General features: G+C 35.4%; 1 protein-coding gene across 1 annotated transcript in view; it reads left to right on the top strand.

Moving 5' to 3' along the window:
- The window catches only part of LOC129232586 (alpha-1,3/1,6-mannosyltransferase ALG2-like), a 41179-nt gene extending 30464 nt beyond the window's left edge, over positions 1-10715 (top strand). Inside the window, exon 3 of the mRNA XM_054866719.1 lies at positions 9674-10715. Coding sequence (XP_054722694.1) covers positions 9674-10170 — 497 coding nt within the window. The 3' untranslated portion in view covers positions 10171-10715. The remainder of the gene's footprint in view (positions 1-9673) is intronic.
- The last annotated feature ends 7493 nt before the right edge of the window (positions 10716-18208 follow it).

The following is an 18208-nucleotide window of genomic DNA, read 5'->3' as shown; positions in this document are numbered from 1 at the left end:
TAATAAAGAAACATATTTATTTGTGAATGACTCATTGTATAATTAGTACTTTAATACTCATTGTAGATAAAACTCATTCTGAAGTGCTAATATAGATATATTCTGAATGTTAGTTTCAAAATTTGTGAAATGACCTATATAATGCCAAAACTTGTATAACACAAAAGCTCTGGTCCCAAGGTGTGTGTTATAACGGTCTTCTACTGTATATATCCGACTCGTGAAAGTTAGGATATTTTGTAAAAACTTTATTGTGGGGGCCCCTTTGTTGTGGAGGCCCCAGGGCAGCAGCCCCGCTTGCCCTCCCTTAAATCCAGCCCTGAATATTATACATTCTGTAACTATAGATCATTTATTGCATTTAAGTCAATTTTTGAACTTTGTTTTGCACATGTGCATAAATGTCAAAAAATTTGGTTACTATTATGGGATTTAAAAAAGAACTCATGCGTTTGCAAATTGAAGTTTTTAATGAAGGATTCAAGTTCTATTTAACTAAATTAAAAACAGCTGTATAAATAAGTTATATATATATATTTATACTTGAATGTCCATATGGAAAAAATATTCAACGTAAAACATGACTTTGACACATTTTGCTCTGTTTTGATATTTTCTCACAAAATAGTTTCTCCAAAAATGTAGTTTTGGACATCTTTAGACACTGGTTTTGGACAAGGTGGAGAAAACCATTGTTATACCGTGGTTTTTACCATACTATCTAAATCCTTGCCAACCCTGCCATAAAATAAATAAACTTTGGATGCGACGGAAGGTCTATAAGTAGCCGTTGGCTCTGTTCATGTGTTTTTGGTTCTTTATCTCTGTTTCATTTCAAATTCATTTCCTGAGACTACTTTTGAATCACTTTTATCTTTTTAATTCATTTCAAATGTTGCGATGACAGACATGTGTGGAAAATTGTATGTTCGAAATCTTTCCTTTTTATTGAATTAATAAAATTATAAATTTGCATAATTAATTTTGTTATTGAAGTGTTAAATCATCTGATTAATTTCATATAATTTTTTAGGGCATCTAAACTATCAAGAGTCTTCTATTAAGGAATCAACACCAAGTAAAACAGCCGGGCTAAAGGGGTTTTTGACACTATAATCTGTTTTGGCTTCTTTCATCTCTGTTGTATTTTCATTTCAAATTCATTTCCTGAGCCTACTTTTGAATCACTGTTCGATATGTACCAAGACATTTATGAGCCCTATGAGTAGAGAATAACTACATAAGAATTTGATGCAGTTTTACAAGAAACAAGACATAAACATTCCAAAGAGAAACATAATATGTAATTTTATAACTGTGCTCTATCTATTCTTGTGGGTGTGATTGCTTTACTATAGGTGGCTGGTGCCCAAAAAAGGGGGGGGGGGTCGAAGGAGGGGGCAGGCTTGGTCCCCTGAAATTTAACCTTTTTAAAGGTAAAGTCAATGTTGACTAAATGACCTTTAAAAAATTCACTATCCATAAGGGGGCTCTAGCCCCCCTTATGGACATTAGTACTGCTTGTAATGCTTTTTTTTTTTTTCGCCAAAAATGTAAAAACATTTCTTTTTAAGTCATTTATGAATGATTTAACCATTCTAATCTGCACTGAAACTGCTTTCAGAATCATAACAAGGTATCTTAACTGGAACCCATTGTGAATGAATTACAATCTGCTTTACACCAACACATAAAGAAGGAACTTCTGGAAGCGTTTTGCAAGCAACAGAATGGAATCAAATGAAGAGTTTAATGAAATAGGAGTAAGAGATCTAAGTAACTCCTTGGATATATAGTCAAAATGCCCAGAACATGTACACGGCGAATTCATCGAACTAACATTCCTCCCCTTTTGATTATTGCAGAACTGCTCTACCTATTCCTTACTTGGACTCCTTGATTATGTCACTTGAATCCAGATTTTCAGATCGTAATGAGACGGGTGCCCACTGGGGGGGGGGGGGATTATTGCACCAGTTACGCCATTAATTTTTTTTTGGGGGGGGGATTTTTTTTACATTTTATTTATTTAAAAAATATATTAATTTATTAAAATTTATTTATTGAGTTAGTTTTAATTTAAATTATTTTTATTTATTGTACTCTGTTTATATTTTATTTCATTTATTTAGTTTGTGTGTGTATTTCATTGTCGTAGCACAGAACTTTTAACATAAAATAGTAAGAATAACTTATAAAGTAATAAGAATAATAATAATTCAAAGTAAATAAGTAAATGAACAATATTTGTAAAAATAATGAAATAAGAGAGCTGAAAAATAAAAAATAAAAGAAGGAAAAAAACTTGAGAAAATTGGGGGGGGGGGGGGATATGCCCCCCTCTCCCCCGGCCATCCGGCTTTGAATAAATATTTTCGCAAACAGTTGCGCGTGGTTTTTGTTGTTTCTCCATAAAGTTTGCATTGCTTGCCCCCCCTCCTCCCCCCTCTTGTGGAAATAAAGTTCGAAATGACGGGTCGGGCGCCCGAGTGGCCGAAAAAAATAAAACGAATTGTGCATCCGATAGTCTTCTGAACCAGACGCTATCTACCGACTCCCTTGTCTTCGTCGAATTCTGGTCGCTCGCTCTAAACGGGTTCGATATATAGAGAGGAGAGGAGCTTTTTGACACGGCGCAGTATCTTTCCGATATTCCGGAATGATGCGCGGGAAGAGGCGAGGCGATTCGCCAGCTGTTGTGTGCCCCGGGGCACCCGAAGGTCGCGCAGGAAGTGACGTCACTCCCGCTCCTCGGCATCTTCATCTTCCACCCTCGGTGTGTGTAGAGTGCATTCGAATTTGATTCGAACGGCGATCGCTGAATTTCGAAGATTTCTCGACGCCGGGAATGTACGCTCTTATCTGCTGGGTCTCGGAGCAGGGGTGCCGACCCCCCAAGTTCAATGATGCAAATCCCCCCCCCCCCCCCCAAAATGTTTCTCAACTCTTTCCCTTTTTTATATATTTTTTTAGTTCTCTTTTTTTAATTCAATTTAATTTTATTTTTTCAAAAATATTTTTTTTTTATTTATTTTGTTTTTTAGTTCCTTTTTTTTAAATTTGTTATTTGTTTATTTTTAATTATTATTATTATTTTATTAGAAAGGTTCTCTGCCACGCCAAACACAAACTAAATAAATAAATGAAATGAAATATAAACAGAATAAAATGAATAATCTAAATTTAAAAAAATCTATAAATCAAGAAATACATTAAAAAAAATAAATTTAAAAAATCCCCCCCCCCCCCGAAAATGCTGATGGCGCAACTTGCGCCATAATCACCCCCTGTGGGCACCCCTGTCTCGGAGCGTATTTTAGGTTAGGAATTTCTCCTTTCCAGATGAGGAGAAAGCCCTCAATGCAGGGGTGCCCACCCCCTAGATATCGCGAAGCCAACCCCCTAAAAACAAGAGCCCCCCAAGTGTAAAATACAGTCGGACCTCCATATATCGAAGTAGCAAATCGCCGGAAAAAAAATTCGATATATAGAAACAATCTTATTTTATCATAAAACTCTCCTAAAACATTAAAATTAAAGCTAATTTTCGTGCATGAAACCTAATTTCTAATTTATACGAGCATCAGATTAAATGAAAATAAATAACTGAAAAATTAACAGGAATTACATTTTTGTGCCTTCATACGTCTTCATTCTTCGGCAGTTCAACTTGATTCGCAACATGAGGGGATTTTCGTTTTGTCAAATCGAGAGAAAAGTAAAAAATCGATCTTCTTAACTTGAATGATTTTTACTGAAGCTCACGGGGAACAGGGGGGACACGTCCCCCTCAATATTTTGAACTCGTCAAAAGTCCCCCTCAATATTTGAGAATAATGAATGCGCATACAAAAAAATCCGGTTTTACTCATTTGTGGCAAAAAAAAAAAAAGATTTTGGACCAAAATAGAGCTGTTGATCTACCACGAAAACGAACAGAAAATGACACCCCTTGTCCAGCAAAAACTGCCTTATCTATAACATTTGAGGAACCATCTGAAAGTCAGTTGATTCCCACACTGTTCGCTGTCCGTTTACTTGCGTTTTTTGCCCTCTACTTCTTCTTTATCTTATTTCCTGTATCTTATTACTCCCCACCTCCTACTAACAAAACTCATTAAAACGACGATCCACCCCATTCAAATCCCCCCACCATCTTTCTGACCACTCGGACGGGGGTGATAAATCTTAAGTTGGGGTTCGCTTCGTGTTTCATTCCCTTGATCACACGGTCTTAGAAGAAAATGTTTTCTCAGAATTGAGATCCAGGTCGAATGTGTCCCCTGCAAAAAGTGTATGTTTTTTTCTATTCAAACGCAGCTGTGTGAACAGCAAACTTCCCAGATAGCATTTTTTGCTTGCAGCAAACTTACAACAAATTTGCTTTGCAATTCTGCAAACTTGCATCAAATTGGATGAGCCAAGTCTGCAAGTCAGATGCAAACGAGATGCAAGCTTATGCAAGCCTTGCTTTCCCCACGAAGTGAACTTGCAGCAAGTTTGTCCTGCAAGTCTTATCAAGTTTGCTGCAAGTTCGTTGCAAACCAGTAGGAAAGTCATTTTTGTGGTATCAAACTTGCTGCAAGTTCAAAGCAACTAAAGCTTTGCTGTGACAAGTTTGCTTCAAACTGAGCTTTGTCATATCAAATTTGCTACCAGTTCATATCAAATTTGCATAGCATTTTTTTGCTTGCAGCAAACTTGCAGCTTTGCAATTCTGCAAACTTGCATCAAAATGGATGTGACAAGTCTGCAAGTCTGATGCAAGCCTTGTAGTCCCCACGAACTGAACTTGCAGCAAGTTTGTCCTGTAAGTCATATCAAACTGTTGCAGGTTGGGTTCGGACCTAAAAATTCTGTAATTCGAATAAACCATCATTTTCAATTTCTCCAAAACCTCAAGGCCCATTTTAATTCTTTTATGGTAAGTACTGCTCTCTCTCTTTTTTTCGTAGAAAAAGGCATTGCGATGTACAGCTATTGGAGGTTCTCTCAAAAAATATTTAAAGACACCCTCATTAGAAAAATACATCTCAAATTTCTTTTCCTTTTAGGGGGGGCCCTCGATTCTTTTAGCGCCATCGACACTTGAGTTCAAATTGGAATCGGATTTTTTTTTCTTATGTTATCTCTTAGCGTAAACATGAACCATAAGTCTTTGTCGAAAAAAGGAATATTATAAGAAAATTTTCGGTATTTCGTTTTTATTTTTCATAGTTATCATCAACTTGCTACGAGCTAAGTTAATAGAAGAACATTTCAGACGAAAATATTGCGCTATTGATAGTATAAACTTTCGACTACAACATGAAAATTAAAGTATTTTACTATTTATTGACAGTTCATAACATAAAATATTTTATCCATATTTTTCTAATACATTACATTACTTCTAAGTTATATGACAACTGAAGAGAGGATTCTGGATTCTCTCTCTCTCCACCATAGAAGAAATATCTTAATTTTGTTCTTTGATTATCTTTCGGCTTGCAAGAATAGTGACCAAAAATGCACTAAAAATTAATAATTTAAGTTCTTAAAATTCAAAACCTTTCTTGTTTCTTGTAACAAAAATTTTCAAAATTTCATTGTTATAAACATTAGTAAAATTTGCATTTAAATGAATGCGTACATTACTGAAGGGAGACGTAAGAACCCTTAAGGAATTTCTTTTAAAATTATATTTTATTGTTTTGTTATTAGTATAAAATTCCAGTTTTATTTATTTAAATATATTGCTGTAGCGGTAAAATTTACTCAATTCCCAGTCTATGATCGAGATTATTAATGATAATCTAGAATTACAAAATATCCAGAGAATTATAGAAAACGTAAATAAAAAGCTAAATTTTTAACTTCTAGTTTTTTATAAACCTAAATATGAGAAGAATGCCCCTTCCTTGCGCATAATTTTCATCTAAAATCTAATTATTTCCTCTCTAGATAATTAAATTCATTTACAAAACGAACATTGATATATAAGGCTATAAAAGAATATAGTGAAAGATATCAAGTTTTGATTTATTTTGTTATACTTTAAAGAGAAAGGTTTTGGGGTGTATGTATTATAGGTCAATGTGTGAATTCACGTACATTGTTAATTATACTACACTTTTTTTTTGAAAGTTGAATAGTACTGCTTACTTTGCCATTATCCTTCTAGAAATGAATCAATTTGTTCTACCTTGTCTTTCAAAGATAAAAACCGATTTAAAAGAATACATAGTTCTATTCATGTTATTTTTATTGTTTATAAGTAAATGCGAAACGAAAAATGTAAGTTAAAGAAAGAAATAAAAAATATCATAATAGTGCAAACTATATCAAAAATAATAACTCCGCTACTATAAATTAACACTGAAGTTACTGATATTTTTATATTACTACTAGCATTCCCGTACCCGGCATTGCTCGGGTAATGGAATTAGCAGGGGTTAACAGTGCTTGGTGCACCTAGTTTCGAAAATCCATTATAATAATTACTTATTACCTATAACTTTTTCTAATTTGGGGAGGATCCTGGGGCCCCTGGACTTCTTACATATATGCCTTTGTCCTTAACCGATCTTTAACTGTTACTAACGATCCTTTTAAAGTATTGATTATCTTTGCAAACACAGGCCATCCACATTTTATTGATATACCTATGTTTAAGCAAGAACTTCTTTGTATACAACATTTTTAGTTTTTTTTTCTGGTGCTAAAATTATTAAGCTGCTTGATGAACTGACTTTGGAGCAAGCTACATAACATTGGCCGTGTGAAAAAAAGTCTTCTCTTAAATCGGTCCCTGCTACTTTTAATATCTGTCCTTGTGACTTATTGATGGTTATGGCAAAGCAAACTTTAACAGGAAACTGCACTCTTCTAAATTCAAAAGGATAGTCCGCCTGTGATGATGTTCTTAAAAACTTCGTTTCTAGTTTTGAAAAAATAAAAGCAAAAGACAGAAACACTATGATTTGACTTGAGAAAAGCCTCGAAGAACCACGTGAGAAACAAAAACAATATCAAATTTATAGTTCTCTATCGACCAAAAGTTGAGATGAAGTACTGAATAATAATTTGAATGGAGGAAAGCCTTCGAAAATAAGGGATTTGAATTCAATGACAGGTTTTAATTTCGCAGAAATGAAGGGGTTTTAATAAATTTCTCCCGAACTAATTGAGATTTCGAAAAATCCTTTCTTAGTGGTTACTTTCGTAATCATGCGGACATGCCTGCCAAATTTCAAGTCTGAAGCTTCAGTGGTTTTGGCTGTGCGTTGATATATATATATATATATATATATATGTATATATATATATATATGTATATATATATATATATGTTATCTCAGGACATTGATTTTTATATATTAAGATTATCTTGATATATTTACGATCAGTGATCATATGGATATTCAATTTTGTGTTCGATGTTCAGTCGACTCTCGGAATTTCTTTGCATTTTAGGGCAATGCCTAAGGTATTTTGCAATACAAAATACCAGGGGAGGGAGGCCCGTTATCTAGTACGTAAGTTTTTTTTTTTTTTTTTTTTGAAATTTAAAACTACTGCTTATGAAATAAGTCGAGCTATTCTCCCTTGAAAATAAAAAGTGAAAATATTGTTATTTTATTGCTTTATTTACTAGTATTTTTTCTTGATGCGCTCAACTATTTTACTCATAGGGGAAAAGATTTCACTTGCTTGTTTGCTTCGCTTTTAACGGGATTAGATTCACATTTAGAGACTAACATTTTATTTTCAGTTATCTTATTGAAACATTAAGAATACGCTTATTTGAGACGGGTTTTGACCGTATTTTTAGCCTTTTGAACGTCAACGTTCCCAAACGGAAATATCAATTTAAAAAAAAAATATATATAATAAGTTTTGCTTGTGAGTATTTTCAAAAAATTACTTTTATCAACAAAAATAGATTTAATTTCTTAAAAGAAAATCTCTTTCATTAATGCTGTTCCTTCAAAACATAGAAAAAAAACCCGTTTTTATCGATTTTCAGAGTTAAAATTTTTTTATCTTAATGCTGATAAAATTTCACAGACAATATGTATAGGGTTGGCTTTCTGCCGGCAGAAACTAGTTTTTGCCGTGCCAGTGGCAGAAACTGGTTATAACCGGTAAAAACCGTCAGAAACTGGCAAAAACTTAAAACATGTCTTTAATAACTCAAGTAATTAGTAAATGATATTTGTTTAAGTGAACTAAAAAATTAACCATCACTTCATCATTTAAAAAAATAATAAAATCCCATGCTTGTGCCCTTGATTTAGTTCAGAAAAAGAACTTTCCAATTGCCAAGGCTTGTAGTATTTGGATTAATTTAACAAAGGATAAAAAATCATACCGGGTGCTTAGGAAAGAGGAGTGACATACAGAATTAAACAGGCATTATCGATTGTAATTTGCTCACTTATACTTCCTCTAAATTATTTGTGATTGAAATTATTATGTCATGTGCTTCAAGAAAGAAGTGCCAGAATTTTACTTGCCTAAATTTTGTACCTAATGTCACAGCTTTGCAAAACAAATTGGTCCCATTTCTCAAAACTTATTTTTCCAGTCAAATTTTTACCACAACCGCAGTTACTACATGCTGGACCAGTTACATAATAGATGAAAGTTTCACGAACAGTGCTTGCTCCTTGAAGCATTGTCTGCTAGCTCTTCTGTTTTAAGAAGATTATAAAATTTCTCATTTGTGCATAGTAAATTGAGAGCCTGTTTAGATTTTTGAAACCATCTTTTCTAAAAGGCAATTGCAGGGTCCAAACAATGTAACATTTGATTTTGAATCGTGATAATTTTGTAATAAAGTTACAGTACTTTGGTTAACAATTAAATATTTTTTCCATGCATTTTCAGTTGTATACCAAGAATTAAATTTGTATTTTGAGTTTTTGCCAGTTTCTGCCTCAAAGTGGCAGAAAGTGGTTTTTGCCATGCCGGTTTTAACCGGTTTCTACCAGTGGTTTTAACCGCCTCGGCAGAAACTTGCCAACCCTGAATGTCTTAGTGATCTTCTCCATGTTTACACATTGAAAATCAAGATTGGAGCCGAACCTTTCTTCACACATTGTATTTTAAATAACACTTTACGTTGAGGGTTAAAGTAATGTAAAAAGTAGGCACATGTTTCCTTCATCCTGCTTTTTTTTTTTTTTTGACAAATGTTTTTTTATTTTTGACTTTCTTTTATGTTTCTTCCATGCCATATGTTATACTTATTAATGAACAGGTGCCACATTTCCACGTACAGACTATCATTCCTCTAGTTTCTGCACCAGATGAAACTTGTTCTCGTTTTTTAATTATCTTTCAAAAATGATATTCATTCATACCAGAAAGGTTTGACTGTTAAAGGGTTCATAGCAGAAAAAGCCAGCATAAAGGCCAAAAACTAAAGTCACTTCGAGTGAAAATGTAGAGAAATTTAGTAAGAGTACAACAAATTAAGAACCTAAAAATGATTACTATTTACAAAATTTATAGTAATATAGATAGATTCTGAATGTTGGTTTCTAAATACATGAATTGATCCACATATTGCAACAGTATGCAATACATCTGGTCCAGAAGTACGCATCGCAACTGTATGTATCAATAGCAAGCCACGATTTTTCTGCATGAGATGAAATTTGTTTCAAAATATTCTCTTTTCTTCCAGAGTGCCTGAAGAAGAGAGCCGCGGCCCCCGCGGCGCACCTGATCGTGGCCGGGGGCCACGACGAGCGGGTGGCGGAGAACCGGGAGCACCTGGGCGAGTTGGCCCGCCTGGCCCGGCTCCTGGGCTTGGAGGACGCCGTCACCTTCGTCCCGTCCCCCTCGGACGACCTGAAGCGGTCGCTGCTCCACGCCTGCACCGCGGTGCTCTACACGCCGTCCCGCGAGCACTTCGGCATCGTGCCGCTGGAGGCCATGTGCCTGGGCCGTCCCGTAGTGGCGTGCGCCAGCGGCGGGCCGCTGGAGACGGTGCTGGACGGGAGGACGGGGTTCCTGTGTGCCGCCGCCCCGGAGGCCTTCGCGGAGAGGATGCTGGCCCTGGCCCGGGACAAGAGCCTCGCCCGGGAGATGGGGGCGGCCGGGGCGGAGCACGTGCGGAGGAAGTTCTCGTTCGGGGCGTTCGCCGGGCGGCTGCAGGAGGTCGTGGAGAGGATGGCGTGATCCGGTGATTTTTTGGCTCGATTCTCCGTTTTCGCGGAGGTGATTTACGAAGTGATCGGAATTCGGCGACTAGAATTTACAGAGACCTCCCTACTAGAAAACGACAGCTATCGCAGAAACGAAACCTTTTGTGAGTGACGAAAATTGCATATGTCCGATCCTTTTTGAAAACTCGAATAATCCAGACTTAACTGTCCCTTGGAAATACCAACGCCTCCTAAATACTAAATGCCCATCAAGTTCTAGCTTTTAACATTGAGCGAAATGTGTCCAGTAAGCAATTTCGGTACCTTCGCTACTGCCATCAATGGAAGATATGAGAAATTAATAGCTGAATATTTAACGATTTAAATCTGCGTTCGTCAACAGTTTTTTACCCGCAATTCGGAAAAATATACGCAGATCGGTAAGATTTTGATTTATAAAATAAATAAAGAAAGAAAGAGTAATTAAGAAAGAAGTAATTTATTTACTAGTAATGCTTTAAATGTAAAGAACAATTACTGCAATTATTATGCGTAATTAAGTAAACCTTAATTTTCTTTTTAATTGAAAAAATAAACTATAAAAAACATCAAAAAATCAATATTAAAGTTATCGTAAAAGTTATTATTTCTATTAATTCATTCATTTTTAAAAAATAATTAGAGCAAGTGTGATACATTTTTATAAATTTATATGATATAAGGTACTGATATGAGGTATGGCAATCGACTTGCATTGTGGGGCACTCCACAAAACCATATAATAATTCCACCTGGAAAAAGAAAATGTATTTAAATTGTTTTTTTATGACATTTAGCCATAATGCTCGCTGATTTACATCAGCAAGAATTTGAAGACAACTTATTTTTTCTTTACTTTTATATCTAGAAGTGCAAAAAGGTATACAACATGTTTGAGGCATTATTGAAATGATTACATTTCAAAAAAAAGAAAAAAAACCGCACTAATCTTTAAAGCACTTCGATATTCTAAACAAAAAATACACAGAGACGAAAATTTCACAAGAGATTTAATTTGAACAAATGGTTATAACCAAAAAGCAAAAGATGAAAACAGTTCTAATAAATATCCGACGATACTTGCGAAGCAAATGTTTGAATTGTTTGGATTCATCGTCATAGCAACGCCATCCTTGTAATTGCCGCCAGGTAGCATTGTTTGTGTACCAGTGGAGGAACTCTTTTTGAGGCAAAGTTGTTAGGCATTTAGTATATAGGAGGCGTTGGGAAAGACAGACGAATACATGGTTGACAGTGAAAATGTTGTGATAATTTTATATTGTGTGTGATTTGTGTCGAGTTCTTAGTTCAGTAAAATGAGTTGAACAACATTGAATATTAAAAGATGTACTCATCCATGTTTAGTTTTGTAATTGCATTTTGACCTCCGTGACAAAACCCTCCATATCATTTTTTGTGAAATAATGTGTTATACTTTTCAGTCGTAAGTGCATTGCTCGACTCATTCACTCTCTGCCTCGGCAGAGAATGAAGAATTACGTTTACCTCGCCACCATTTTTGGTTCATTTTTTCTCTTTTTATATTTTAATGAAACTTCAAAAACTTATCAATACTATGATCTACTTATTAAGCAAACTGTTTTACATTTTTATGATATTTTATTTTGATATTGGATTATCATATTTTTTATAACTTCATTTAACTAATGGGTGGATTATCTTTCATTCGAAAGGGTTTGTTTGATTCGAAAATCTATTAAAACAGAAATAATTTGTTCAAAAAAAATAAGATAGAACCGAAATTCTTAATGTGATTACAAATTCTTAATGTGTGTTATAATTAATACACGAGTCTTTTTGAATTAGGGTTCTGCAAATATAACTGTATTGAGGTGGAAGGGGTAGATTTCAGCGGCAAAATTGACCTTTGTATAAACCACGAGAGCGGCTAAAGCCTGAGTGAGTTGGCACTTTTCCATTATAGGCTCATTTTCAAACTTTCTCGCCAAAATGAAGGGCAAAGGTTGCCAAAATCAAGATTGCTTAAATTTAAAATTTAATCTTTAGTTTTTCAAATAATGCAATCGGCATTAAGTACATTAACTCTGGATGTGTAGGAAGGTCTGTATGTAGCCGTTGGATCTGTTTCAGCCTTGATATATTTTTGATTCTATCTCTGTTTTGCGTTTTCATTTCAAAATTATTTCGTGAGACTGCTTTTGAATACCTGTTCAACCTGGTTTTGCCCTGAAATTGTAGCGACACATTCAGGATTCAGGAGCCCCATGAACTAAGAGAAAGTACATGTGAATTTGGGGGGAAATAGGGCTGTTTTACATGAATATACGAATGAGACGATGGATAATTTGGCACCCAGCATGAAACTAAGCAATATGAATGGGCGTGAATGAACATGGGGGGGGGGGGGGGATTAACTTAGAGGTTAGAATCATTTAAGAATGATTGTTTCAATATTTTTATTACTGTTTTACTGAAATGTAACATAGTATGAAATTTGTAACTGTGAATCTATTGTTTTGGATGTGATTGTTTTACTATATGCGGCTGGTGCCCCAAATAAGTGGGGGGGGGGGGGGTCAAAAGATGTGCAGGGGGGCAGGCTGGGAGGGCGATGTCCCTAAAATTCATATTTTTTTTAAGTTAATGTCATTGTTGACTGAATGACCTTTTTTAAAAAATTTGTAACACGGCCTCAAAAATTGGGACAGATGGTCAGGTGGTTGACTCCCTTCTTCCAATTTAAAGTTATGTTTTAATTTTTATGAAATAATAATACAAAGGGCACACTTATTGTGAGTTAATTCTTCTTTCTTTTAGCACACAAATCAACCATTATATCATTTTTCGATCGTTCGTTTATTTTGAAGTCGGAAAAGTAGAGGGACCGAGTTGGATGAAAGCGTGATTATCTATTGACATCAACCTCGTGGGGGGAATGAATGGGTTGAGTTGACCCCCTCAAAGGGTTTGCCCCCCCCCCCCTTCTTTGCCTTCCTGGATGCATACTATTCTGTTGCAACTTCCTCGTTTTATGTAATTCACAAATAAGGTGCTTGCGATGGCCACTCGCATGTATATTTTACGGCTTTTCATGTATTTGTACAATAAAGAGCTATGGTTTTGTACAATCTGGTTTGTTTTTTTCATTTCGTAGCTGTCTGAATCCATCAAAGTTGTTATGTGCTTGGTTTGCTAAAATCCACAGAATGCAAAATCTCTGGACGTCCGATTGAGTGGATCCATTTAGTAACCGCCGTCTTTAAGACCACAGTTCTCCAAACGAGCCACTATAAACTAATGTTTATATGAAGCCATGGGCACCCATAAGGGGGACTAGAGCCCCCCTTAGACATTGGTACTGCTTGCTTGCTTGTAATGCTATTTTTTTTCCGTCAAAAATATAAAAACATTTCTTTTCAAGTCATTTATGAATGATTTGACTCTAACCTGCACTGAAATTGCTTTCAGGATTATAACAAGGTATCTTAACTGGGACCCGTCGTGAATAAATTGAATGACTTCGAATGACTATTTGAATGCAATCTGTCGACTGAATGTGTCCTTACACCAGCACAAAGAATGAATCAAATCAAGAATTTAATGAAATTTTCATACTGTTTGACCATAAATTACATGGAAAGGCTGATATCCGTTTTATAGGCGGAAATAGACGTATCTATTAGTTTATAGGGGTGTTAGTTGATTTGCTACAGATGTGCACTTTTGCCTCTCTATTATTTATCCTTTGTTTTGTAAAAATGAAAATTTGCTCACAGCAACATTTTTTAAAACTAAAGTAGATTCGATCTATATTCTCACAGCAAAAATTAATTGATTTACTTATTCACAACAAAGTTTTGAGCTTACCGTTTTGCTTCTACGTTCCTGAACGAAATGAAAATATTTTGTTTTCTTTTTGTTGTTTCCATGGTAACTATTTTTGTTTTCCCTTATTTTATTTTAGAGAATGGAATAAATGAATAAGGCACTAGTTACATTCTAAAAAGCGTGCAACAAAATCCCATCGTCATTTTCCCTTCTCCCCTGCCAGATTCATTCAGATGGAATAGTCTTTACTTGGCAGATTGCCAAATGACATACAATCCGCTGTCAAACAGTAGAAGTAAAAGATCTAAGTAACTCCCTCTGGATATAGAAATCAAAATGCCCAGAACACGCACACGGCAAATTCATCGAACTGACATTCCTCCCTTTTGATCATTACAGAACCGTTCTTTCTATTACTCGGTACTCCTGGGCGTGGACGACGCCGTCACCTTCAAACGACCTGAAGTGGATGCTGCACCGCGGTGCTCTACACGCCGTCCCACGAGCACTTCGGCATCGTGCCGCTGGAGGCCATGTGCCTGGGCCGTCCCATGGTGGCATGCGCCAGCGGAGACGGTGCTGGACGGGAGGACGGGGTTCCTGTGCGCCACCGCCCCGGAGGCCTTCACGGAGAAGATGCTGGCCCTGGCCCGGGACAAGAGCTTCGCCCGGGAGATGGGGGCGGCCAGGGCGGAGCACGTGCGGAGGAAGTTCTTGTTCGGGGCGGCTGCAGCAGGTCGTGGAGGGGGCGGCGTGATCCGGTGATTTTCCGGCTCGATTCTCCGTTTTCGCGGAGGTGATTTACGAAGTGATCGGAATTCCCGACGTTCGGCGACTAGCATTTAGAGATACGTCCCTACTGGAAAACGAAAACTTTTGTGTGCACGAGTGATGATGATTGGATATGTCCGATCCTTTTCAAAACTCGAATAATCCAGACTTAACTGTCCCTTGGAGAGACATATGAATACATGTTTGACAGTGAAAATGTTGTAATAATTTTATATCATGCATGATTCGTGTCGAGTTAGTTCAGTAAAATAAGTGATTCATGTCGAGTTTGTTCAGTGAAATCAGTTGAATATGATGATAAGGTTGTAATATTTAGGAGCGAAAAAAAAGCTTACTTTTAATGGTTTTTGCTTTGCAAGATGTTTTAACGAAAATTCTTTCAAATCATAGATTAAAGAACAGTAAATTGATCATTAAATATATGAACTTATATTTTAAAAATTGTGCAATTTCTGAGTTTTTTTACTCGCATTTTTAATAATACATTCTGAAACTACAGAAAATTGTCATTCATTGCATTTAAGTCAATTCTTGAACACTTTGTTTTGCACACGTGCGTAAAATTTGGTTACTATTATGGGATTTAAAAAAGAACTCATGCGTTTGCAAATTGAAGTTTTTAATGAAGGATTCAAGTTCTATTTAACTAAATTAAAAACAGCTGTATAAATAAGTTATATATATATATTTATACTTGAATGTCCATATGGAAAAAATATTCCACGTAAAACATGACTTTGACACATTTTGTTCTGTTTTGATATTTTCTCACAAAATAGTTTCTCCAAAAATGTAGTTTTGGACATCTTCGGACAGGTTTAGACACGGGTTTTGGACAAGGTGGAGAAAACTATTGTTATACCATGGCTTTTACCATAGTATCTAAAACCTTGCCAACCCTGCCATAAAATAAATAAACTTTGGATGCGACGGAAGGTCTGTAAGTAGCCGTCGGATCTGTTTCGGCATTGATGTGTTTTTGGTTCTTTATCTGTTTCATTTCAAATTCATTTCCTGAGACCACTTTTGAATCACTTTGATCTTTTTAATTCATTTCAAGTGTTGCAATGACAGACATGAGTGGAAAATTTTATGTTCGAAATCTTTGCTTTTTATTGAATTAATGAAATTATAAATTTGCATAATCAATTTAATTATTGAAGTTTATTTCAAAGAAAACAAACGAAAAAAATCCTTAAAACGAAGTGTTAAATCGTCTGATTAATTTCATGTAATTTTTTAGGGCATCCAAACTATCAAGTGCTGACATCTATTAAGGAATCAAAACCAAAAGGTAAAACAGCCGGACTGAAGGGGGTTTTGACACTAAAATATGTTTCTGGTTCTTTCATCTCTGTTGTATTTTCATTTCAAATTCATATCCTGAGCCTACTTTTGAATCACTGTTCGATATGTACCAAGACATTTATGAGCCCTATGAGTAGAGAATAACTACATAAGAATTTGATGCAGTTTTACAAGAAACAAGACATAAACATTCCAAAGAGAAACATAATATGTAATTTTATAACTGTGCTCTATCTATTCTTGTGGGTGTGATTGCTTTACTATAGGTGGCTGGTGCCCAAAAAAGGGGGGGGGGGGGTCAAAGGAATGGCAGGCTTGGTCCCCTGAAATTTGACCTTTTTAAAGGTAAAGTCAATGTTGACTAAATGACCTTTAAAAAATTCACTATCCATAAGGGGGGCTCTAGCCCCCCTTATGGACATTAGTACTGCTTGTAATGCTTTTTTTTTTTCGCCAAAGATGTAAAAACATTTCTTTTTAAGTCATTTATGAATGATTTAATGATTCTAATCCGCACTGAAATTGCTTTCAGGATCATAACAAGGTATCTTAACTGAACCCATTGTGAATGAATTACAATCTGCTTTACACCAACACATAAAGAAGGAACTTCTGGAAGCGTTTTGCAAGCAACAGAATGGAATCAAATGAAGAGTTTAATGAAATAGGAGTAAGAGATCTAAGTAACTCCTTGGATATATAGTCAAAATGCCCAGAACATGTACACGGCGAATTCATCGAACTAACATTCCTCCCCTTTTGATTATTGCGGAACTGCTCTACCTATTCCTTACTTGGACTCCTTGATTATGTCACTTGAATCCAGATTTTCAGATCGTAATGAGACGGGTGTCCGCTGGGGGAGGAGGGGGATTATGGCGCAAGTTACGCCATTAAATTTTTTTGGGGGGGGGATTTTTTTACATTTTATTTATTTAAAAAATATATTAATTTATTAAAATTTATTTATTGAGTTAGTTTTAATTTAAATTATTTTTATTTATTGTACCCTGTTTATATTTTATTTCATTTATTTAGTTTGTGTGTGTATTTCATTGTCGTAGCACAGAACTTTTAACATAAAATAGTAAGAATAACTTATAAAGTAATAAGAATAATAATAATTCAAAATAAATAAGTAAATGAACAATATTTGTAAAAATAATGAAATAAGAGAGCTGAAAAATAAAAAATAAAAGAAGGAAAAAAACTTGAGAAAATTTTTGGGGGTATGTACCCCCCCCCCCCCGATCATCGGGCTTTGAAAAAATAATATTTTTGCAAACAGTTGCGCGTGGTTTTTGTTGTTTCCCCATAAAATTTGCATTGCTTGCCCCCCTTCCCCCCTCTTGTGGAAATAAAGTTCGAAATGACGGGTTGGTGCCCGATGTGGCCGAAAAAAATCAAACGAATTGTGCATCCGATAGTCTTCTGAACCAGACGATATTTACCGACTCCCTTGTCTTCGTCGAATTCTTTTCGCTCGCTCTAAACGGGTTCGATATATAGAGAGAAGAGGTAGGGGCCGATTTACACACAAAGAAAAAATGATGGTAAATTTTGGATGGTAATTTTTCTTTGATAGAAAGAAAACTCTAAAAATAAATTCTTGATTTTCATGTAAGAAAATTTTTTACAGTTGCAGATGGAGAAACTATGATGGTTAAGGTAAATCATAATGTGCTTTCTGCGTTCCTTTGTTTTTTCTTGTAGTAAATTTGTTTATAATGTCCTTATAACCAAGTTTTGCGGTCAAAAATCCTTCTATTAATAATAGAGCTAATGAAGATAACTTACTATCAGAAATGAGAGTACACAAAGGACACCTAGGCTGTATCTACGTTGGCAAAAGTTTCCATTTACCAAGTTTATGGATTTTTTTTTAACTTTTCGGTGATTGAACTTTTTTTTCAATGATTGAATTAATATGAATAAATTCATCAGGAAAAGATTCCTCCAAATCACAGGAGTAAGATTTTTGAAGATCTTTTGCACTTTCTCGAATATTTTGCTTGTCGCATTCAAACAAGCAAGAAAATTTCTTTAATATGCCATCATAGGCTGACATCCTGAATTTTAGTTTTGTAATCAAATCATCACAGATTACGTGAAAGCAGGAAACC

Source organism: Uloborus diversus, unplaced genomic scaffold (genome assembly GCF_026930045.1).
Source record: "Uloborus diversus isolate 005 unplaced genomic scaffold, Udiv.v.3.1 scaffold_13, whole genome shotgun sequence".
Classification (NCBI taxonomy): Eukaryota; Metazoa; Arthropoda; class Arachnida; order Araneae; family Uloboridae; genus Uloborus; species Uloborus diversus.
The sequence above is the reverse complement of the archived record's forward strand: the minus strand, read 5'-3'. Positions and strand labels throughout refer to the sequence as shown.